Genomic DNA, 24,879 nt, shown 5'->3' on the forward strand with positions numbered 1-24,879 from the left:
AAGAAGGTTCAGATCATATACTTTACTGAAAAACACAGATGTTTTCCAGATGTTGAAATATCGTCTATACAGCCAGAATTGACATTAACTGACCGACTGAGTTGTAGCAATCTGAAATCTCCTTATGCTATGTCCATACCAATAAGTTTTAAGGGACTCACCAACATTACAAATAAGAGATGCTTGTTTCTTATAGATAGAAACATATTTATTTGGTGGAATGTTGGAACAAGTGAAATATAAGTTTTTATTTCCCTATTTTCGCACGAGCGGCAACGAAATCAGCATCCGGAGGCGTTGGGAATTCAACAGAATAGAACGGAGGGGCATAAGATGTGGCTATTAAAACGCCACGAACGTCAAAACATACGATGTATTCGATCTTTTCTAAAAATGTGGTGAATGTTGGGAAAAAATTCCGACGGGTGCAGATCAGGCTTCAGTCAGGTTTCAGTAAAATCAAACAGGAATATTCTGGACCTGCAGATTTCAGGTAATAGCCCGACATTCGAAATTTATGCTCCAGACATTTTGATCAACGTTGGAGTTGACGCAATAGTTATTTTTTTGTAGGTGAAAGTGTCGTTGGCGGTGGATGGTTTACAGAATTACTACTTCGAGGTTTATCCGTAGGATTGAATTCCTTTATGAAAGATACTTGCGCCCACAATGACTTATTTAACCTACTTTCAACGCAGGAACTGGAATTTTGTGAGATGATATGGCTCTTGATCGTATAGCAGATGTTTTAAAAAGGCTGACTCGACTTAAATTAACAGACGCAACTTTCTCCCTAAGATAATTTTTAATATCATCAAGTGGGATGTCCGTTTCTAACGTTGACATAAGTAGTGCTTTTTAAGATGGCATGGACCTTGAAATATATTATTTTTGGGGTTAATAGAAACCGTAGAAGAATTATTCGGAATTTGAGAAAAAAAAGAAGCGAAATGACTCATCTTGTGTGTGCACATTGATGCCTCCAGCTGTATACGAAGAGCTAGGTGAGGTGAAAGATTTCTACTCTTCCCTTTTCTTTTCAGGGACTTGGGCTGTTCGAAAGAAAGAGGTAGACATTCCTGCCGCATCCACGTAGCTTACACTACGTAACTACTAAGGAGCTACAACGGGCGTTTGTGTTACGGTTCATGTGAGCATTAGAAATTTAGGAATTTGCTATCTGGTTATAAAGAAAAGCAGCAATAAATTCATAACTATTAGTTATAAGGCTCATAACTGTAGACATATTAGATAAAAATAAAGGCGGAGCCCTGAGCGCCATTAAACGATTAGACGACGTGAGATCCGCCAGCTCCCTATTGAGTGGTCAGTTGACGGGAAGGACAGCTAGGACAGAAGTATGACATTTATATGACCCTACATGTTGGTCTCTTACGTTTCTCAAACACAACTGAGCATTCGAAGTAACGATGCTCTTTGACGTAACGGCCGCATAATCAAGAGGTAACGAAACGATCAGAACCCAGGCCTATTCTGGCCTACACATAATGATCGTCTCGAATTTTCTACCGTAGTTGTTATGAATTAATAACATAATATAATACTCCGTTTTGATCAATGCTCATCACTTCCCTTATAACGTCTTACTGCGAAAAGTTGTTCTGTAAATAAGAGTAGAAATGTATGGAATATCCAAGGGTGGGCTGTAGACCACTATATTTTTTTATTATACATTTAGTGAAGAAAACATACTAAAACCAACTGAAAAACCGAAAGACTGACCACTACCTAAGAAAAAATAGAATAGTTTATTAAGTTCAGGGCGCCATCAATGAATTTCTTTTATATTCTTACTTACTATGCACGACATAAATCTGCTAGTAACTTTTAGACGAAGGAGGTATTTATTGCAATCGCATACGAAATCGATACGGGACTTTAATTAAAGACCGCAAACAAATAATAGCAAAAAACGAGGGAAGGAGAAGACGTTGGCTTACTCATAATGAGTAAGCTGATGGCGCAACAGAACGTTATGAGGCTAAGGTAAGGTAAAAGTTTTTGCTCAAATATCTTGACAGACTTTAATGAGATATTTGTTCCAGAATCTAGAATTAGCGCATTTGGAGTACTCGCGGCGACAGCGGTTAGTTTGGGCTTTGATGTAAATTAATTCGGTTTTCGAAAGAAAAAACTTTTACACGGATAACAAACAAGTCGTACAAATTTCTAGATGAAAAAAGAAGAAAAAGAATCACAACCACAAAGTTTGAAAAGTGAAAAAAAATATTTAACGTATTAAAGCAATACGGTCGACAATAGTACTGAAAACAATATGAATGGACTGACTCAAACAGATTCAGATCACTGCATTTAAGTGGCGAAAAAAGCGTAAAGCAACCTAGTTAGTGAGTGCACATCTAGATGATATATGTATCGAATTCTTAAGTTCATATCGAATTCTTAAGTTCAAACAAAACATTTAACGCATAAACGACCAAAGGAAACCACCACTTTATGCCTGAAAATGTAACAAATGAAAATATAAAAATTGAAAACCTGACAACAGCCGTCTTGACGAAAGTGCTACCAGTTACGTCTAACATTAAAAATATATTAACTCTATCGGCTTCCTTAAAATGTCATGACTTACTTTTTTGTTTCGGGGGAGTAGTAATAAAATTCGGTAAACCGCAGATATATACCTATTTTAGAAATATCATTCTTAGTAGTTTTTCTTTTTTATTACATATCACTTCTTAAACGAATTCCCCTTCTTTTCACGTTTTATGCCTTCAGAATTCAGTGAAATATTCTGATATAAGAATCAATTTGTCTCATTTAAGAAGAAAAATACTTTAGAAGTGCTATTAGAGAGAATAACAAAGCGTCACCAGGGCATACAATCATCGAGCAGGCAATTGTCACTTTAAAGGAGTTTTTTGTGTACCATGTCATGTGATTGCCTTTTTGATTGCCAAGAAGAAGCTATCAGTGCAAGAGCCTGCTTTGTAGGCCTAATTATATTTAAAAAATAGCGCTTTCTTTACTTTTCCTTTTTTTTCTTCAAGTCACTCGCCAACATGTCTATCTTTTTTGGTACTTAATTGAATAGTTTTTTACTTCTTTCAGTTATTATCCAGATATTCTCAAAACATAAAACGAACACTCAAAAATCACTTCTAGGCTGACAAAGTATGGAAACGAATTCCTGTCTGGAAAAAGGCACAAAAAGTATACATTTTACATTAATTAAATTATATATTTTCTCTATATTTCTAACCTTGAGTACACTTCAATTCCAAGTAAGTGCAGCAAAAAAGAACCTAGAAATAGCAAATGAAAAAAGAAAATCTCAGCATTTTAAAAAAATCATATTTAAAAGTATCTCTTTTTTTCGTATCCCTCTTGAATGTAGAAAACCACCGACCGTGTACATCAACAGAGTTTTAACAAGCGGGAGAAAAACCCGCACACTTGCTTATTGAAGATGAAATGATGGAGGGATTCATCAAGGAAATAGAGAGTAATAATAACAATGTTGTTGTAGTGAGCAGATAAGAAAAATAAAATACGTATGAATAAAATGAAAAAAAGATAAACCGGCATGGAGAGGAAAACGAGGAAAATATTTGTTATAATAATAAAAGTAATTGTTATCTTTAGAAATAGAAAAATGTTGGACTAGCTGTAATATGATATTCCAAGTTGTGTGTGAGTGAGATTTTCTCTCTTTCTCCGCATATTATCACTCCCATCCTCCTTTTTTGCAGTTGTATAAACTGACTAATGACAATTATAAAATTTAACGGTCAATTAACAGAATGAATTTTTAACTTTTTTTTTTGTGCATTTTGTGCTTGAGGTACATGATAAATGAAAAGGGCACGCTGTAAGGGCAAGTGCTAATGTTTCAAATTTTAATATTCAATAAAATTAAGAACAAAAAAGAATCAAAATTATATACGCCTTATATCGAATAACTTAACACCCTCCGATTACATAGTTACACTTAAAAAATATCTTTACGAATACATTTTGTGACGTTCGGTCAGCCATATGAGTTTTAGTACCTCTAAAGAAAGGGAAAAAATCTCGAATATGAAATCTCAAGACCGAAATGTGATATGAAAATAGATATGAAAATTTTAGCAGCGGGTAAAAGTCTTGATAATTGTATTCAAATTATTTCAAGTGTGAGTAAAAATCTGTAAACCGAGTGACCAAAGTCGTAAATATATCTAAAGCTTATCTGAGAACCTAACAAGGATGTTTTTCAATGCCCGCCCATGATGCTCCCTCCCTAATACGCATAACACATAATCATTTGAAGCAAATTTCCTTTTGACTCTCTATTCGACTACGCGTGTGGTTTCTGTTTCTGGTTGTCTGTACCCATAATTCTGTCTTCCACGTAAGTGCTGTAAGTGCTGGCTCACGTTAATCCTTCTAGAACTAAACAGCAAATTCGGGAGACGTTTTCGTATTTAAAGTTATTGTTGAAGCTACTATTTAACTATAACAGATCATGAGATCCAAGTGCAAACGTAATCAGATTTCTTGACAAAATGTATTTCCTTTCGGCAATGATTGGAGAGACAGATCAAAAAAATGCCAAAATTCACTTAAAACCTCAGTTTAATCGTAAATGCATACCTTTACATATATATATGTATATATATATATATATATATATATATATATATTTCTTTATATATATATAAGCTTATAGAGTGTAATAAAGGAATTATTATACTCGTATCTTTGAGTAGCGAATTTGCAAAAAGAAACAAAGATTAAAAGAGGGCAAGATGCACAATAAAGTGTTCAAATTATAAGTTGTTATATCATCTTTATGCTGCAAAAAAAAAGCAAAAAGTTTAAATTTAATTGTTTTTTATGAATGCAATAAAAGTTCTTATTTTTCTTTTTTCTACTCTGGGTAGATAGAACGTAGAGAATGGAAAAGGAAAATAACCAACATTATGTTAATATTTAAGCCTTTTGTACCATTTTTCTTCTGTTAGTTTATTTTAATTAATTTATGCGGTACTCAATTTTTATTGTTGTTGCTTCTTTTGCGAAGGATGAATTACTCAGATTGTAACTTAAATTATACAAAATACACATACATATATACATGCATATATATTTATATATGAGTGTACATATGTAAAGATATGTAAATTGCATAATTTTAATTACAATTTAAATATAATATATATACGTACACATATGTATGTAAAAAGTCATAACAGAATAAATGAAAGTTAAAGCAAACAAAGCATGGTGTCCGAACAAATCTTAAGCTTAAAAAAAATTGGAAAGCGTTCATTAAACTAGTTAACTTCTTTATAAATTATGGGCATTTTAAGGGCTCAGTGTTGCTAAAAGTAAAAAGATTAAAATTAATAGTAAAGTCAAAATATTATCCATTTAAGATTAATGAAGTCCAGTGGACGGAAGTGCACAATACACCAGCGTATATTAGGATTAATTCACTACGAAAGTAGGGATGCCACTTCAAATGCATCATCGTACAAATGCTTATCTGAAAAAACTGGTTGGACGGCCATTGCTTTGGCCCATTAAAATTATCGAAAATTTAAGCCAAGAAGCAAAATGCCTGTCATTGACTATGACTGTAGACCGTTAATTCTGAGAAGGCAATGCACGCATTCTTTGCATATATATTTGGAATGTTGCATAAGCTATTTCTAAATTTTGTTCTTCAGGTTGCTATAAGTTACAAGTGTATAACCAATCGGTCAATAATTTTCGAAGCTAAGTAAGAGAAAAACAATGTTTTTCCAGTAATTCGACTATATGCATGTCCTCAATGTATGTATGTTTAATACTGTGCTCTCTCTCCAAAACTTTTGGATGCTTTTTCTTTAGAAAGATTTGTCAAAACTCTTAAAATACATTATATTTCATCTTTCGCAATGTCCTCATTCTAAACCAGGCGGTAGTCGCAGAAGATTGGAGAATACGGTGGGCGGGGTAGCAAAAAAAACTTCAAATAATGCAATTTTGTTATGACAACCGTCGACTTGTGGCATAGGGTTTCTTCTGACTATGACTAAACGCTTTACCTGCTCGGGACACAACTTTCTCATGTCTAAATATTAGTGCAAAATGATGAAATATGCTGCCTTTGAGAGACTTTAAGGATGTCAACTATCTTTTGCAAACTCATTCTTCGGTTGTCGAGAATGATTTTTTGCATTTTCTTTGTATGTTTTCTGATGTGGACACATGCCAACGCCCTCTTAGAAAAACAACAAATTACCAACAAAAGTTGTTTTCGTTGCTGAGCAGTTGCCATCGTGCTTTTCAAGCAACCTGCCAGATCAGAAAAGGGCATATACCTTTTAGGCCTGGACTATGCTTTATCCCTCGTTCCCTACTTCTTCCCGCCTGTTAAAAGCGCATAGGTAATGTCCCAAAAATGACTGATTATCAAAAAGGCAATGTTTAAGTTAATTCAGACTTCTTCGTTGTGTTAAAAATAATAAAAATCGCCTCTATCGTAATTTGTAAAGAAATATTCGAAACGTTGATGGGTGTAGCTTGAGTAATTGAACGCGCCAGTGTCTTCAAAGTAGTGGTGGACATGTGAACGTTATTTTGTTCTGGACATACCTTCAGCCCCTAAGCACGGTTTACTTTGATACGGTTTGTTGTTTTCCACACAATTTTAAAAAATTTCACCACAATGAAACACACTTTATGTGGAATAACCTGTACCAATTTCGTAACGTGAACTGAAGTGGATGAAGATAAACTTTACAAGGTTTACAATAATGGTCTTTGTTAATATTAATCTGCATCGGACTGTGAGATCTCATTTCAAAGGATAATGTTGCAATATCGTGACAAGTAATGAACAGTGGATGCATTAAGAAATCGTACGCGCAAGTGTGGAATATACAGAAAACACGGGCTATTAACATTCACCTTAAAGTCAAATATGCACAGTATCGCATGCGGAAAGTCAGTGTGTTACAGCTTATTGGGTTATACAGAACGAAACTGTCGCTGAGAAATTTTGCTATCGTAATTAAACCCAGCACAAAAGAAAACCCAGTCATAAAAAACATTACAGATTGACTTTCCAGCACAAGAACTTCCAGTCATACTCTCGTGGATGTGTGATGAATGTTGCGTGCAGTCACGCCGTATATTCAGAAATTCTTTGCTTCTAAAATATTTAACATAACAAAAGTAAATATATATAAAAAAAATTTTGTATTAAGAATTTTTTTGAGGACAAACTTGTTCTCCACATTTTTTTTTTGCTGGGTAACATTCTACAAAAAAAAAAGGATTAATCAAAGTACCGATATTGTATGTTCTTTTTTCGGCGCAAAACCTGTTTTTGACCTGTTTGTTGTATAAACGGGTATAAAACGTGAAAAAGTTTGCAACGCCCAGAAGGAAGCATCGGAGACCCCAAAAAATGTTTATATTCTTGATCAGCATCAAATTCTAAATTGTTTTAGGCATGACCGTCTGTCCATCTGTCTGCGTGTGTAATGTTTTTTGTAAACAATTTCTTGGCCGAGAAAATGAAGTTATCGACTTCAAACTTAGCAGAAACATTCGAAATTCTGGCACAAGGGATGGTATTGAAAATTGGCCAAATCGCTCAGAGGACACGCCCGCAGCACCACGTAAACTAAGAACATCTCCGTTTTTCAAATGGAATAAAAGGTTCGATTTTTGTTGCTTACTCATAAATTATAGCACATAAATGTACAAAAATTTGATCGCATTTTCTATGGGGGACGCTGTAGCAGCTGCGCACAAAATTGAGCTGTGTAACAAAATTGAATTGTTTTTTTATAACGCGTAGAAGCAAGCTTTAAAAACCCCAAAAAGTATGCAAATTCCCGACCAGTTTCAAATTTGAAATGCACCAAAACATGTCCGCCTATTCGTCTGTCCATCTGTCTGTTTGCGCAACTTTGTAGTGTTTGTGGTAAACATAAATGAAAATGAAGATATCGCCTACAAATTTGCAATAGAATTTGGAATTGACCTAAACTTTGCAAAGCACACGCCTATAGGGCCCAAATGCCTATACAACAAAAACTTTTGTTTTGAAAATAGATTAAATCAATTGCGCCCATTCCATATTATAAGGCAATGAAAATTTTGTTCTTCTACTTCTTTTGTCTTTTTTAGGACAACGGTAATGGTAATGGTTGTAAAAAGTTCGGTCCCGCCCGAATTTAATTTTTTTACTCATTTTTTTTTTTTTTTGCCTTGTATCTGAATAAAATAAAAACAAGTTGCAATTTTATGTCACCTAATGCCTGCCAAATGTAACTGATTGCGTTATAGATAAAATTGTTGTGAATCAAAAGACAGAAATTATCGACGATGTAAGTTGACAGCTAAATTTAACTTCGTTATTACGGTACATTTGAAAAATTTTTGCATATCAATTGCAGTAAATTATTTCCGAATTTATTATTACATTCAACCCACAAATCATGGTTTTTTAGGTATTGCGCTGAAATAAAGCGCGTTCTCTTTTAGGAGATTTATTATATTAAAAGAATTTTCCACTTTTAATATCTATCAAAATAAATGGGCAAAATTTGATTATTTTTTGTATCTCCTTCAATAAAAATGTTCATGGTTCTAAATAGTGACATGGAGAATAAATTTCTTGTATTGGGTATGAACCATGTTGTTCCATATTTCTGACATCTTCTCGAATAAGAATATTATAGAAAAGTGAACTTTTACGTGATAACAAATTTTTGGTGTTTTAAGACAATAAAAATAGTGTAGGGCTCTTAAGAATCCGCCTTACGTCGTTTCAACTTTCCACCTGTATTTGAATATATTATCTTAACTTTACATTAGAAATTTTATTATGTAAATAACCATGTGTGAGTCGACGAGCAACTGGAGCTCCGAAGGAAAGCATAGTTTACTTAACTTGGAATGTAATATTGACGACAACTAACCTATAACTTTATGAGTTTCTCAATGACTGTTTAAGCATAGTATCTAAGTGTAATAACAATGTGGGATACGAATTATTTTTTCATTTGAAAGTTCTAATTTAAACAAACTGGTCAGTCTAACTGTTTTAAAAAGTGTTTGTCCGAGCAATACGCTTACGCTCTCTAATATCTTTTTCTCATCTTCACTGCTATTTCATTACTACAAATAAAAAAGTATAAAGGGTGATTGAAAATTTTCAAACAAAGCACCGCAAACGCGAAACTATGAAAAAAACACTACTTTTTTTTAGAGTACAACTTGGTTTCTAGAAAGAAAGCAAACTTTTGGTAACTTTAAATTGGTAGCGAAAAAATTTACATTAACTAGTTTTAAAAGTGATTTCTAAAAACAAGAACGTTCTGCATACCAAATTCCGTTTCGTATCGAAAGATCAGTATAGAAACATAGTCTCTCTCAACAGCTGCAAACTAGACTTTGATTACAAAGTATACGCAGATTAAATTACCAATTTTATCGATAGATTTCTATGGCAATATCTTTCCGAAAGCAATTTCCTGTCGTAAAGACGTTTACTTTCCTGCGATAATCGCTACGTGTAGTAATATTGTATTTAAATAAACTAAGTAAACTCCACTTAACTGCTATTCGGCTTTGAGCATTTTTTATTGTTGTTAGTATACTTGTATGAGGTAACAAGCTTACTTATCTCTCCGCTGCTTTTCAGGAAATTTAATTAATTCGAAATTCCAATAAGCTACGCAACAGCGTTTCAATGAATCGGTAAACTTTTACTCCTCTCTTCTTAATTTTTCTTGTTTACTTAATTACAAACCGGAAGACTTTCCCAAAGTTTTTCTCAAAGTAAATATTATCGTTCAATTTCCTGACGAAGATTTTAATGAAGAGTAAACCTTTTTTTTGCTTTTTATTTTCTTTCGCTTTTTATGCGATAGAGCAAACAACGTAATTAACTATTTCCCAGTCAAACTACTCTAGCTAATCAATCAATCAATCGGAGAATAATTGCCGCTTACCTCTTTCCAGCCTTTACCCGCCCACCACTAATTCCTTTCTCCTTTTCCCACTCTGCCCGTTCTCTTCCCCTTTCTTCTGGTCATAGATTCGTAACAATACTTATTAGGTACCCTTAGAACTGGTACATCAATAAATGTAAGGGAAGGAATGAAAGTGAAGTAAAATCAAAGAAAACATTTACGCACACTTACTTACAAAAACAGCAGAATACTTACTTTTGCAAATACACAATGAAACAAAGCAATCACTGCTAAAAATTCCAATTGAGCAAAGCCAAGCAAAGAGGAGCCCGGCAAAATAAAAAAAAAGTGAGGGGATACGCAAACAACAAAGAAATGACTGCTTTGTACGCATCACTAGAGACTCAATTTTGTGCTTTAGTTTCTATTTTCAGTTTACATTAGTAAAACACATGGCACAATGTAGACATTGGTTAAACAAGAACTATACGCATACTGATGAAATTTTTGAAATAATAAAAGATAAATAAGAAGGAGAAAAAAGAAAATTTATATGACGTTAAACGCAAACAAAGTCGAAAAGAATCGGATAAAGAAATCAAATTCACTCGCGCCGGCAATACCCAAAGCACTTGTATAACGAAACTTGAGTGTGCTAACCACTTACGGAATGGTTATACAATTAACTCAAGAGATTTATGCAAAAGTATCTATATGCAAGCCTGTGCTTGCAGCTTTAAAAATAAATAAATAAATAAGCATTCAAATAGATAAAATAAAACGCGCGATTCTATTAGTTTTAAATATAGCAAGTATATCCGATAGTAGCTAAATATATACACTCACATCATATGCCACTGAGCAGCTAATGTATGCAAACAAGTGCAAAACAGTGTTACGAAATATTTTTCATTATTATTTTTTATTTCTTGGCTACCATTTCTTTCAAATAATATATAATTGGAAATAATTTCCTTTTAATAATTCCAACAATCAACACGTGTTTGCGTTTTTGATGATTTTTTTCTTATACATTCAGATGTATCACAATTAATATGATCTCTCTTATAATGAATGGTATGAATTAACTTCTATCCGTATCACACAACATTCAAATTCAACGGCCGTTTTTGCACTGAGGTTGCACAGGAAATTGTCTACTTCTGTTACGTTACTACTACTTCTTATACCAGACATAAAACCGCCCTACTTCGTGCCAATCATCATCATCAACGTAAAACACACATGAACAAAACCAAAACAAATAACAGTACAAGGCAAAAATCAAAACAACAAATATCACATTTGCCCCCAAACACATATCACTACAAAACACATCATGCACATTTTCTCCCTCTCTATTCATTCTCGTATGTGACCGAGAAAAAATGGTTAACATGAAAGAGCGTTGTTGAACGCAAAAGTAGTGAAAGAAGAAGAAGAATAAGAAGATGATAATGATGACGATGATGAACAATTTACTAACAAAGCCGCTAAAATTGCACGTGCAAATAAATAAAATGACATTAAAAAAAAAGAGAGATAGGACGTCGAAAAGAGAAAATAAAGTTAACGTAACTATCAAGAGAAATTATGTTAATGTTAATCTACTAACATATGTTATGCCATTGGTATGTCGCTTTCACATATTTGTTAACTGTATTCCAGAACAATTGCAGTCCTGTAATGAACAAATGTTAATTTTTTTGCACAATTCTACTTTGATATTTGACTACTTTATTGTTTGTATTTGAACAAATTCTTAGTAAACAAATGAAAGACGTCCAAGTCTCTTAAATGCCTACTTATGTGCAAACTCGCTCATCATGTTGGGTTTTTTTTTTCCATTATTCGGTTATTGCGAACACCTTAATTATTAGCATTATTTTTTACTTAATGAAAAAAATGTAACCAAAACACTCATGCACTAAGCTCAACATTTTAAAAATGCTAGAACGAGGAGCAATGCTAGTTCGGAGCAACCATAACGAATGTCGAATATATTTGTATACTCTACACCAATTTTGCTACAAGGTATACTAAGTATGAAGGGAATGTAGCAATTCTTGAGATATTTTGATGAAATTTAGTACACCTACGTGATTGACCCAAACACGAGCACCTTTTTGACTGGCACCCGCACAAGGCCTCATTTTGAAATGTCATTATATGAGAAAATTTAACTCATCGAAAAGAAATCGGCCGTCGCCAATCGTTTTGTTTTTGTTTTGTTTCAAAATAATCTAATATGAAACTAAAATTTCAGTGTAGGTAAACATATGCATTTGTAGGTGTACGTGTATGTGTACGTGTGTATTTATTATTTTATTTCGGTATAATGTATTTGCAGTACGTTCCCTTGGTCACAAAAATGAAGCTAACCGCTTCAAATTTGTCAGGAACATTGGTGTTAATTGTAAATTACATATTGCGGACTTCACTACGCGGTGGATTAATATTGTCTCAAAATCCCGTCCGAGGGTCAAAGAAAAAAGCTTGGAGAGTGATGATGGGGATAAAAGATTCGATTTAAGTCGAATATAATTTTCTTACTTTTTTCTATATAATTTCATTTCTTTAAAAAAAAATATTTTATTGTATATTGTGTTTTGGGTTTTTGCGCGTGTTTGCGAAATGGTTTTTTTTATATATATAAATAACATACTCCTATGAAATTTTCCCACAATTTTAACATAAAATCAATAAATGTTTCTGACAAAAGAAAACTTTATTTTCTATGTTCCAAAGCCTGCATCCTTGAGAGTTTGATGCTCAATCAATACTAATTGCAAGCAATAGAGAACGGCGCGTTATAAACCAAGCTTTGCAAAATTTCCCGTTAATCTTCTTAATATACTTTTACTTTTTAATAAGTTCCACTAGGTGTATTATGATATTATGATAGTAGATCCAATTTAAAGAACGAAAAAGAAACCTAATACTTACTTTGTTTATATGCATACACAAGAAAAAACTGCATTTAACTTTTTAATATTAAAAAATATGGTTTATAATTTCAATTTGCGTTAAAATTGCTAATATTGATTATAGTCATTTACATTGTTTTTTTGGAATGGTGTTTAACACACAAAATGTCTTACTTTGAAATAAATTTTAAAAGTTCATTTAAAAGCCCAACTTAACGAAAGCTTTGCTATAAAAGCAAAATATAAATGAGAAAAACTTTCATATTTATATTGCTCCGAACGCAAACGCTCTTCTCTTTCTCACTCTCATTCTCTCGTTAAGCGCCATTCTTCCGCTCTCTTTTGTCTCTGACTGCATAGCTACGTATTTCTTTTTTTAAAGTTTTCTGAAAACGTTCTTCTTACCCATACTATTTTGTAGAATTGCAGACTTTCGCTCACGGATTACAAAAGTGCTTCAATAAATGTTGTAATCATACAAAAGGGTTAAAAAAATATAGTTGTTATACAATTTGTTTTTCTTGGGTTTTTCTTTCTTTTTTTTTTTGACAACACTCTGCTATATCGCTACAACAAAATTCAAAAAAAATTGTTGTTGTTTTTAGTGTCGCACATATTTTATTATTGTATTTGTGTTACAACGGTGAATTAATGAATTTTACATTTCACGCATACATTGGCAAACGTTGCAGCTTTCTTCTTCTTCCATAGAAATACATGCATAACAATTTTTCCAGCATGAATTTAAATCTTTGAACCAATCAACGTTGGGCTTGGCTTTGTGTCCACCAAAAAAAAAAGCTTTAGCAAATTTTCTGTTTTATTTATATATATATATATATATATACTTACTAGGCAGGCGAGTGCTGGAGTTCTTTTACAACTATGCGTCTAACTATTTTGCAAAAAAAAAAAGAAGGCGCATGTGAAGAAGATTGAATTAAGTGCTACTTGCCTATATGCATGTATTGTGTAAACACCCAGGCAATTTTTTTAATACATCCTTCTACTATAGCAAACATTAAATGAGTTGGGCTGGCCAAGGGAACAAATGGAGTAATTGACAATGATAACGTGTTAGTAGAGGGAAAATGAGTTGGAAGATTTATTATGATAGTTTAGTCTTTCAGTTTAAATCCCATTGAATGTAATAAGGCATTATTGAAAATAAGAAAACAGTAATACGTTTTTCAAGTATGCAAAGGCAAACAGGCATAAATGGATAAATGGTGAACATGTCAATTTATATCTTCATGAAGTTATACGGGCGGACCCTTTCTTCCCAGATTTTTTATACTTTGTATATTAAAACACTTACATTTTGAAAAATGTAATTACATTGTGTTCTAAAATAGCACACGAAGTAGCAAGAAAAATTGTGTTTAACATAAAAGTTATTTTGTTTGAAAAATTTCTAAGTACAAGTTATTGTCACCGTAGTAGTTACGGAGCTAATTTATCGATAATCTTCTGAACACAAGTCCTATCTTGGCTAGTTAATCCAATAAAGTAAACGCGAAAGAAAATGAGAAAACAACCACAACATAGTTGACCTTTTTTTCCAATATTATAGATCGTACATCGATTACAGTATATAATATGCTAATATATGATACATAATATATGCAATATATATGTATATGTATCGCATGATATGCAACATATATAATAGCAACTATTATCTGCAAGTAGAAATTTTAATTCACCAATTTTTAATGCAAATACAAATCTAATAGAAGATGTTTCGAAGAGGACGCTTGATCAGTTCTAGTTATTACAAAAGATTAATAAATTTTACTTTTAGTTTAGGAACAGTTATTTGGCAAACAGTAAATATGATTCTGCCCTGCTGTCCTACGCTATGCCAACTGTATATAGTGGGAACGAGAAAATACTGTGCTTTTTCTCTTCCGCTCGTTCTCTTTCGCCTTAAAATTGACACAAATCAATACTATAAAGGTTGCAAGAAAGATCTTTCCCTCTTGTCAATCCAACAACTTAGCTACTCTAATATTTACGAACCTATCTTCAAACTGCACTTATTCAAGAAAGAAACCAATTCCTTTACATATCGCTAAGGTTTCTGATTAGCTCAGCTGCTAAAAATTTATTTTAAGATTTTTAAAAGATTGTTTTTCTCCAATATCCGTTCAACGTTATAGATAACCTTTTACTTTGCTCCCTCTCTCCTTTTTCTGATCTGTTGTGTTTAATTATGAGAGCACACTCTACAAAAATAAGCTAAACGATAGAGGGAGAAAGAGAAAATATGCCGATATTATTTTCTTGTCTACTCAATACTAAGTTTATTTAACTTATCAACCCTACATAGCATTTAAGTAATGTTACTCTTGAAGCATTTTATGTTAGTTTTTCAAACATATACGGAAATGATCGGTTATCCCTTTTCTCGAGGACAAAGCATTGGGTTCTTCAACGTTTCTACGTTAATTCTTTGCACGCGTTTAACATTTACTTATAATGTTTCACATTTTTTTTAGGTGTTTACAGGTTTTCTCTTCGAGAGTTGCTGAAGGACTAAACAGCGTTGTCTTTCTTATTGCGAACTTGTCTTCCTCTATTTCCCCGTGAGTTGTGTTTATAAATTGAAAATAAACCGACACGCAACCAAATGGTTGCGTATAATTCGAAAATAAACACTTTAGCTGAGTCAAAAGCCTTAACTAAAGTTTTAAAAGCTCTAATAACTTAAGCTTAAATTTTATTTCTCATAATTCTTAATCAATAAAAGTTTTCAAAAAGCTTTTGCCGAAGCGAATAAAGTAAATGCGAGAAACTGAAATGAAAATTCATAGAAAATGACAGTCAGCTGTTAACACGAAACTTCTTTAAAAGTTAAAAAAAGCTTCGAAAGAAAAAACAATATGGAATATGTCATTGAGTATGTAAAAGTTCATAAGAGCAAAGGCCGCCATAAAATATCACAACATATTATAATAAAAAAAAGAAAGCAATACTTTTTCTTCATGAAACATAAGTACGTCATTAAAACTTGCTTTGACTACAAGCCTTCTTCATGGCATGAGAAAAAATTTTAAAAAGCAATGTACATAACATAAAATCATATTTATTAATATAAAATAAAGTTAATTGAAATAAAACTACATTAAAAGAATATGTTGTAAATTTACTCGAACATGATACAATTTGAAACTTAGATTGAAACAGTTTTTAAAGAAATGAACTTGTTGTGAAAAATTGAAATTAAAACTTTCCTATTTGAAAAAAAAGAATTGAATAAAAAATCAAGGAATCCTTGACCTGTGAACTTGTCTCTCTATTGTTATGCTGCGCTGGTGTTTCCTTTTTAACTCTATTGTGCTAAAGTTTAATACAACAAGGCCGATTTTTGGCAAAAAATCGTTAGAAAAATAATACAGAAACAGAACATGAACACGTATAACGAAAGGAAATTGTATCAGTTCCTTATTGTTTAGTTAAATGTCTAAAAAATATTACATAAATTATTCTAACAAATGCCATCAAACAGTGATTGTTTGGATTCTTTTTGTTCGCACGTTACAAAAGACGCCATTGTTTAAATGTTCCACAATACATTTATACGCAGATATATGTTCACCCAATCATATATATACACAACCATATGTACATACAGAAATCCTCTCATAAGTAAGACAATATATACCACACAGCCGAACTAATAGAGCTTACAATTTATACATGTTTGTTAAAGTATAATAACAAAGTGTATATATAGTGTGCAGGCGAATATATGTGTACATATATATATATATGTGCACATGGATTTAGATACATAAATAACATCAGTTTGCTAGCACTGTATAGAATCAGAAGTGATTATGGGTTCCTGTTTGGGACGTTCATCCCACAGCAAGAGTTCAAGCAATAATTCCCTAGTATCCTCTTGTCTCGGGTAAGTGAAGTGCATATAGAGTGTAGTTACTCGTCATTAAGTCCATATATTGCCTTTCAAGTGTCAGGCAATTGACACATTTTACTCTTTGTTTTAATTTCTTTGTGTAACTTATCTTTTCGTTCAATCTTGACCAGTTATAGTTGTTTACGTTTTTCATCTTTTTATGCCTACCATCTATAAATATATGTATTATGTGTACATGTATGTAAGTATATGTATATATATATATATGCTTTCTTTTTCCTTTTTTGATGCTAATCAACTGGCTATAGTAGCCTTGAAGATTTCCGAGCTGGTGCTTATGTGCATTTAGCATTTGTTCCAATGTTTAATATTAATTAGCAATAAGGGAATTGTGTATATTTGTGTCCACCAAACGTCTTTTCCTCTCTGTTTATGTCTGCCTTTGCCTAAAAGCTTCTTTGTTTAATTCAATTAAGTGAATGTGGCTATCAAATGCTAGCAATTTGAATTCAATTGCAAAAGTAAAGTATTAAAGCATAGCTTATGGCAGCTTAATAAGTAACAAATATAAAGCTTATACACAGCCAAATGAGAAAAATAAAAATGTTAATCAGACAATTTGTAAAAAAATAATAATAAAAATTATATGATGAGGAAGTAAGTGCGAAAGAAGTTATTATTAAAAAAATTTCCACATTTATTCCTTCACAAATATTCTTCTTCTTTGAAAATCATCAAGCGATGATATGAGGAACACCGTTCATGCAAGTCAAAAGGAGCTTCAACATAATCAAAATTACAGCAAAGAGACCTTAGGGCAATCAAAAACATTTTGAAAAAGAAAAATTGCAAGAATATGTTGAGGGAAAATCCATAAAAAATGTCCCTAAATGCTAACCTGTCGTCAAATTTTTAAAGAAACAAAACTGAATGTCATATGAACAGACAGGACGTGTGAACTATTGCACCTGGCTTTACGATCCGTAATACGACTTGCAATACGCAGCTTGCAACTTGCTTTCGATTTGTATTACAAATCGTAACGCAACTTGGATCCACAACGATAACTTTAAGCGCAAAAAATTTTACATAATTGGATATTTGTGCTGTTAATGTTTCACTCTGTGTTAGATGCGTATGAAGACTTCTGGATATGGCTGCAAGAAGTTAAAAGATATAAACATCTAGTATTGCCGCTAGTTGAAGACAAAGCTTTCACAATCTGAAAAAAAACGAGACGAAATGATGTGTGAACATGACATGCTCAGTGTTGGGAGCTAATCAAACTAATCAAAAAACAAAGCTACTCAAAAAAAAAAAAAAACGAATGATTTTACCATATTGCAGAGGTCTCTAGAGTCAAACATGGAAGCATATGAATGGACTTCATTTCACGATACGACATGACAGGAGGACCTATTTAATGAAGTAGGCATCGTTATGAAAATGGGATAATCACAATCATTTGAGGAGTAGTGCCCGCCGTAGAGCGACGGGACAAGGTTGCTTCCCTTCTCGATAAGACTGATCTTAAATATTTAACGAGTTACAATTTGGTGATAGCAACAGCTGCCAACACACAATCATCAAGCTCCGCTCTCTGTTAGCGCTGATACTGATAATATCTTTTCATTATCTCATTAAGCCACAGAAAGTACCTAAGCCGTCATATAGCTACACTAGTGTTTAGATCTTCCATACAATCTTAGGACACATAAAGTTGTTTGCACTCCTTAGGTTCGTATTGCCAACTGTAATTTACTTGAACTCGTTAATTATATGACAATTGAGAAAAGATGTCTGCTTAACGAAGAAAAACGCGCACCGGGAGATATTGATTATTTTGATTACCACATATTCAGAGATCGTTGCAGAAACTTTAACTTGAGGTTTTGATTGCATTAAATCATTCCTTTGCTGAACAACACTTCTCTTTTACTCGAGGAAATAAAGAAAATTGTACAACGTTTGAGATAACATTCTCCTCCTACATTAATATCTACAAAATATTCTTGTTAAACGGTAGAAATTATGAAAATTAATTCTAATAAGACTCAACCGTCTCTCAAGCATTGATTGATATCAGTGTTTTTTTTCATTTCAGATTAATTTAAACTTATATTTAAACCGATTTTACACACTTGCAAAACTTCACCCTCATTTCAGTTTTCTCTAAGCATCAGCTTAAAGATTAGGGATTATCGATTATTGTCAATCAGTAAAACATAGATTTTCCCTTCAACTTCTTATAACGTAAGTAACTTGAAATTTAACTCAAGTATGACTTGTAAATACAAATATAGATACAAATATATGTATGGCAAAAGAAAAGGGGAAACAAAGAGAGAAATAAAGGAAAACATAATTTTTCCGCCCCTATGTGACTTAAATGTATTTCCAGGAAATGAAAAAATAAAAAGCAGAAAGTAGGATAAGTCGGGGAGAAAAAAAGACAAAATTTCTGGTATTTATACTTCGTTTGCAAGCAGCATATTCTGGCATTTACTTTTGCATTGAAAACAACAAGAACAATGTAGTCGGCAAATTTATTCAGTGAACTGCAACATACTTTTGGATGTTATTATATACCACTAGCAACATGTGTAGTATTTGGAGAGAGTCTAGTTGTTTAGTTGCAAATTGTATGTACGTATCTAACCACGCCACATACCCGCAAACTAACACACCAGCATACTTTGTGCTTGACACAAGAATTTGCTCAAGTCTTGCATACTTTATAGAGCTTTAAATATTTAATATAATGGCAGAGTTTTTAAAAAAAACAAAAAGCACTTTATGTAAAAAAAGAGAAAAATTTTTCTTCTGCTTAAGAAATCGTACAATTCCGGTCTGTCTTTCTCTCATTTTTTTGTTTTTTTAATGGAAACAGATTCTTAGGCGTTTCGCTACCTACATAATAAAAACTACAACTGCAACTATGAAAGACTTCTAGTTTGTAATTGTTGTTTTACTTTATTATTAGTATATTTTCGAAGGATTTTTTTGGTAATATTTTTCTCATTTAGGTTTTCATACTAAATGTATTATATTAACATGTTTTTATATCGCGAACTGTTGGCTCCATAGCAAGTTTAATGCACTTTCCATTATACATGCAATGGAGGATTTACATTACGATTTATTTCATGTTTCTTTTGGTTCACCAAATTCCATTAAATATTTTTATTATTTTCATGTTTTTTTTTTGTCATTCTTCTTTTCAATAATTTTTTTTTCATAAATTTCTTTTCCTATCCACAAAATAGATTTTTCATTCTGAATGTAAAAGTCTTCGACAGCTATTAAGCGTAATCTCATGACATACAGTGTTAAAAGTTGCATTAAATTACTTAAACAAAAAAAAGATACAAAAATTTCTTTTAATTATTTCCAAAATCAACTTTTAAGAAACATGCTCTTAAGAAAGAACTTCTGCGTTAGAAAACAACTTTCGGGTCTTTAAGACTCAAAAGAGGAGAGTTTTTATTTTGTGGATGTTTAAAAATTTTTTAAATTTCATTTCTATGTTAATTCATTTCAATTTTTCTGCCTTTCCTCTACATTTAAAAAAAAGGCAGCTGAGAAAATTATATTCGGGTGTTGACGAATTTTTTATACGATTTAGAATTCTTTTAAAAGAAACTCAAAAAAAAAACACTACATTTCCGTACTTTATAATGTAGCGTGGAAGCAGCCAATATTTTGGTCTTTTTTGCAAGCATTACACGATAGCGCATAGGATGTAAAGTTCGACTTTCTTGCCTTTGAAAATAAATGTTCTCCACTGCCATGTAGACGTATTTTTTGTCAAATTGGACCATTCTTGAACCTTCAATAGTTCAATAGTCTTGCCGAGTTTGAGGATTTTTATCGTAGCCAGATATGCAGACGGATAGACAAACAGACTCGTATAGCGATTCAGAATTTAACACGGTTTATAAGATCTCTTAAACTTTCATGTAACTATTGCGAATGTTTTCACAAAATGAATATACCTTCCACCTTTCGATGAAAAATGTCCTTCACACAAGAGAAAACGCAAAATTAATTTTACTTTTTGTTTGCGTACATTTCAACTACAATTTATAGCATACTTTGCGGCTTCTGTACTTTAAACTCATTCAGTTTTCATTTTTCGTGCTGACGTTTATAATGATTATATTATTTCAGTGGTCTTTAAGGCCAACTGTTGCATACTATTTGGGTCACAAACCACAGTATATCATAGCTTTTGCGAAAGAAGGTTTAAGTTGAGGTTTGCAGCATTAGCACTAACTATTTTTTCACTATTGTACTCGACCGTATATAACATGGCAATGTTTTCACGCTTATATAAGTTGGTATTAACTTTTTGTTTTCTTTCTTTCTTTCCCTCTAAATTTTATATTATGTATTTAGAGTAGAGAAGGGCAATTGGTTGTATACTTTTTGGCTGGTTAGAGAATATAAATTAGAGCCTATCAAAATACCACAGAAAACATATTCTTGCTATTACTAATATTAGTCATGAACAAGTTTTCCAGCCTTATTTTGTTTTCATTTATTATCTACAAAAAAAAAAAAAAATAATGAAACAAAACTACTAAAAACATCTTTTTAAGAAAGCTGTTTTTACTATTTTTTTATCAGTAAAACTAAACATATTATCATTACATGGTAAAAAAAGAATACAATTTACTGTTGTTTGCTTTCAAAAAGGGCAAACTTAACTCATTAATTAGCACTTACTAACCTCCAAATTAGACTTGAAGTTTAATTGATGATAACATTACCGCCTTCTCTGAGTACCTAAATTAGGTCGTGGTGTACTTAACATAAAACTTTGCATAGTCTTTTTGGCAAAAGTTTTTTCTCTGCATGTTGATAAACATAGTAAAGCATTTAGCTTTTAACCTAATTGCATACTCCATAGCAAATTTCCGGTTTTTTGCACTTAGGTATACTAATAGACACGAACGTTATTGTAAACATGCATACAGTTCTCTCAACAAATGCGATGGTATTAACGCGCTGAAATTACACTTCCCTTCAGCTGTCTTAAATGATCATAAGGTGACCGAAAAGTATTTGATTGCTGCGCTAACTTTCCAAGCTTAAAGCAGCCTATTAAGAATTGTCGAAATATATTTGAGTTTTTAATATAGAAAAGTAAAATATATTAAGACTTTAGTCTTCAGATTTATTTGTCTGGCTAAAAGAATTAATAATAATATGTTACAACATTTCTTTATCTATATATTGTTCACGATAAACGCATTATCTTTTTTTCTCTCGACACTTTGCTTGACGTAGACTTTGTTAACAATTTTCTAAAAATGAATTTCAAATTTATGCTAATTAGGTAATGTGCAGTTATAATGAAAAAGGGAACGAATCTCTTCTGTAAAGCGTGGCAAATAAATGTTTACTCATTATCTGTAAATATATATATAATAATTTCCGTAAGAGCTGAATTCGTATGGTGGAGGGGGCCGTTTTATTGAAAATAGGCATCATTCACATCCACTGCACCAAATGCAGTCTGTTTGTCCATAGCATCAAATTTAAGCGAAAAAAGTTATACAGTATTCGGGGAAGGCGGTTCGCGGTTTAACGGTTCAATTAGAGGCATATTCGAAAAGTATATTGTCAAGTTACACAAAAGTGCAGAAAACAGTCATTCGCCATGTTTGGAAGAATTGTTCGATTAAATCTCTTGAATTTTTGAAGCAACAAACACTGAAAATGGATTTCATCGTTAGGAGTAATTTCGTACAAAAACGAAATCCATGGTTATCTTGTTCATACATTTCGAACTGCCAATAACCCAACTACATTGCAAATGTATCTGAGGCCCTCTAGTTAGTATTTACTTGCCAAATGATATCGCAATGACAATTGCATATTGATATTTCACAAATTATGTAAAATGTAGTGGACGGCTCCCGTTGCAAAACTCCTAAGTTATATGTAACATAATTACTATGTAATAATATTAGAATAAAAACACTTGAAAACAAATTTAAACAGTAAAGTTCAAAATCTTTTGCATTAAAGAATTTTTTTTGGGGAATGTGCCCTTAATGCTATTAGTAGCAATTACAAATATTAAGTCAGGTTAGGCAATTTTTGCTTTTTAATAAAAATCTCTTCAACTTAATTTCACTGTGCCAGCGTAAATAATAACGGCATATTTTATAGCTTGAGAAACAAAGCTGACGACGATCCATACACTCAATGAAATATTTTTCACTTATAGCAGAGACCAGACTTAAGCTTTACATATCAAAATATGTGCACATATGTATACACAGAAAAAAATTAAAATGACTTGAATAAGCATTAAAGAGCACAAAGAGGAGGTCAATAGCCCTAAAGTATGCTGTCGTTTCTTAACAACATGTTTTTCATTTTATTTGATTTTCTAATTCAGCCCTCCACTATAAATCACTATGGTTGCCTTTCTGTTAACACTCGTTGTAAGTGGATATGTTGTACACATAGAAGTGGTCGTCGATGTTTATATATGTTTATATATGTGTGCCTCTTAATTATTTACGTTTTGGTTTCTCTTGCTTATTCATAGACACCATGCAACAGATGATCAAGAAAGAGATTTAATGTCAAATCTTAATGAACACTACAAACGAGATAATTTTATATATCGCATCATGAATTTTAAACGAAAGGTAAGTGTGTTAGAAGGAAAAGAGGAAGTTTCAATTAAATATATCTTTAAAAAAAAAGATTATCTAAATTTCCTTAAAAGGTATATTAAAAACGCAAGAAATTAAAAGTTAAAAAGTCTTTTTCATAATAACTTTTTAGAAAAAATCTTCACACTTTCTGGAGAAATTCTGGCAATATCAGGATACAAGCTATGCCAAGTTAAGCAGCGGTCCGCAAGCCGAAAGGTAGGCAGTGTGAAACAAGAATTTTAATAAGTTTTCTAAATAATTTTTTTTTAACGTTTCTGTTTTAAAGCATTTCCGACATCCAACTGCAAAATTTAGATGTTACAAATCTTTTGCTCAATGCTGCCCACAGCCAAAAAGAATCGTCGATCAATAATATTGCGAGTCGCGTGCCCAGTTCAAGGGGTAGTTCTTCGTTGGATTTGGAATGGGAACACGAATATTCCCAAATCCGTCAATACCCTCAATTGCTTCGAAATTCAAAGTACGTATGTTTGCAGCAACAACATCAAATGAACCATGAAATGTTAACACAAATTTTGCAAACTGAGACATCGGCTGACGAATCTTCTTGGCAGTATAACAATATTCATGAAGATGGGCAACTCCATTCTATGGCTTCAATGCCTTCCTTGGGCCTACATAATGACTCTCTACAAATGCCAAATAATTTAGAAAATTTTAAAGAATGTTCAAATGAAAAGCGTCCGTTAATACGCACTCGAAGTCGTTCACAGCGTTTGGGTTCCATAACACGCAATTCCTCACACAATTCTTGGTCTCATATATCAACACCTGAATCTCTCGAATGGGATATTGATGAGGAACAACAAAATCAACTATATGTAGAAGACGATAACTTAGATCACGAAACCTTAAAGTTATTACATCAAATAGAACAATTGAAGAACCGAGTTCTCTATGAGACCGGCGAAGGTTTATTTGTGGACTTTGAAGACCGCGCGAAAACGTTCGATAATGATAACGATTTATCACGTAAAACTTTCCACACCATGTTCGAAGGAGCGGCTAAGCACACATGCTTTCAATTGGCTGAAAGCGATGGTGAAAATGCGAATTTTAGTTGATTTTTTTTGGAAAACATACTATAAATTTTAAGGAATTGAAATTGTAACGAAGGATAGGCCTGAGTTTAGGGATTTAATAAAAAAAATCAATATAATTGTTATAATGTATTAACAAACAAGTGCCTAGATAGTTAAAAAAGATAAACTTAGAACCAAAGCATAATGAAATTTTAATGTATGATTATAACTGAGATTAGATAAGCCAAAAAAATTTGAAGTTAATTTGAATAAGACAGCATTTTAAATGCGTTTTCCTATCTCTTTCTTTCGTTTGTATCTCACTTTTTCTTTTTTTTTTTTTAGTTAATTTAAAATTCTCTACATATCATTTTATTAGGGATGCTTTGAAATAAAGACGATTATAGG

The 24,879-nt window shown here is 32.3% G+C and overlaps 1 protein-coding gene and 1 long non-coding RNA gene across 2 annotated transcripts in view; one reads left to right on the forward strand and one right to left on the reverse strand.

Annotated features, from left to right (window-relative positions):
* Positions 1 to 10,871, reverse strand: part of LOC119640268 — a 29,240-nt gene extending 18,369 nt beyond the window's left edge. Inside the window, exons 1-2 of the long non-coding RNA XR_005247641.1 lie at positions 10,788 to 10,871; positions 10,197 to 10,436 (exon numbers count right to left, since the gene is read on the reverse strand). This is a non-coding gene — a long non-coding RNA (uncharacterized LOC119640268). The remainder of the gene's footprint in view (positions 1 to 10,196; positions 10,437 to 10,787) is intronic.
* A 5,123-nt stretch (positions 10,872 to 15,994) lies between these two features.
* Positions 15,995 to 24,692, forward strand: LOC119640276. Its single transcript, XM_038038186.1, has 4 exons — positions 15,995 to 16,784; positions 23,317 to 23,419; positions 23,559 to 23,644; positions 23,715 to 24,692. Exons 1-4 carry the CDS (start codon positions 16,711 to 16,713, stop codon positions 24,511 to 24,513), a joined length of 1,062 nt encoding a protein of 353 aa, XP_037894114.1. The 5' UTR covers positions 15,995 to 16,710; the 3' UTR covers positions 24,514 to 24,692.
* The last annotated feature ends 187 nt before the right edge of the window (positions 24,693 to 24,879 follow it).

Source organism: Glossina fuscipes, unplaced genomic scaffold (assembly GCF_014805625.2).
Source record: "Glossina fuscipes isolate IAEA_lab_2018 unplaced genomic scaffold, Yale_Gfus_2 116, whole genome shotgun sequence".
NCBI classification, from domain to species: Eukaryota; Metazoa; Arthropoda; class Insecta; order Diptera; family Glossinidae; genus Glossina; species Glossina fuscipes.

Excerpts from the sequence above, each read along its gene's own strand:
- LOC119640276 (XM_038038186.1), top strand. The coding sequence starts at position 16,711 with ATGGGTTCCTGTTTGGGACGTTCATCCCACAGCAAGAGTTCAAGCAAT. Across the intron at positions 23,420-23,558 it reads TCATGAATTTTAAACGAAAG|AAAAAATCTTCACACTTTCT; the intron begins GTAAGTGTGTTA and ends ATAACTTTTTAG. Across the intron at positions 23,645-23,714 it reads AGCGGTCCGCAAGCCGAAAG|CATTTCCGACATCCAACTGC; the intron begins GTAGGCAGTGTG and ends TCTGTTTTAAAG.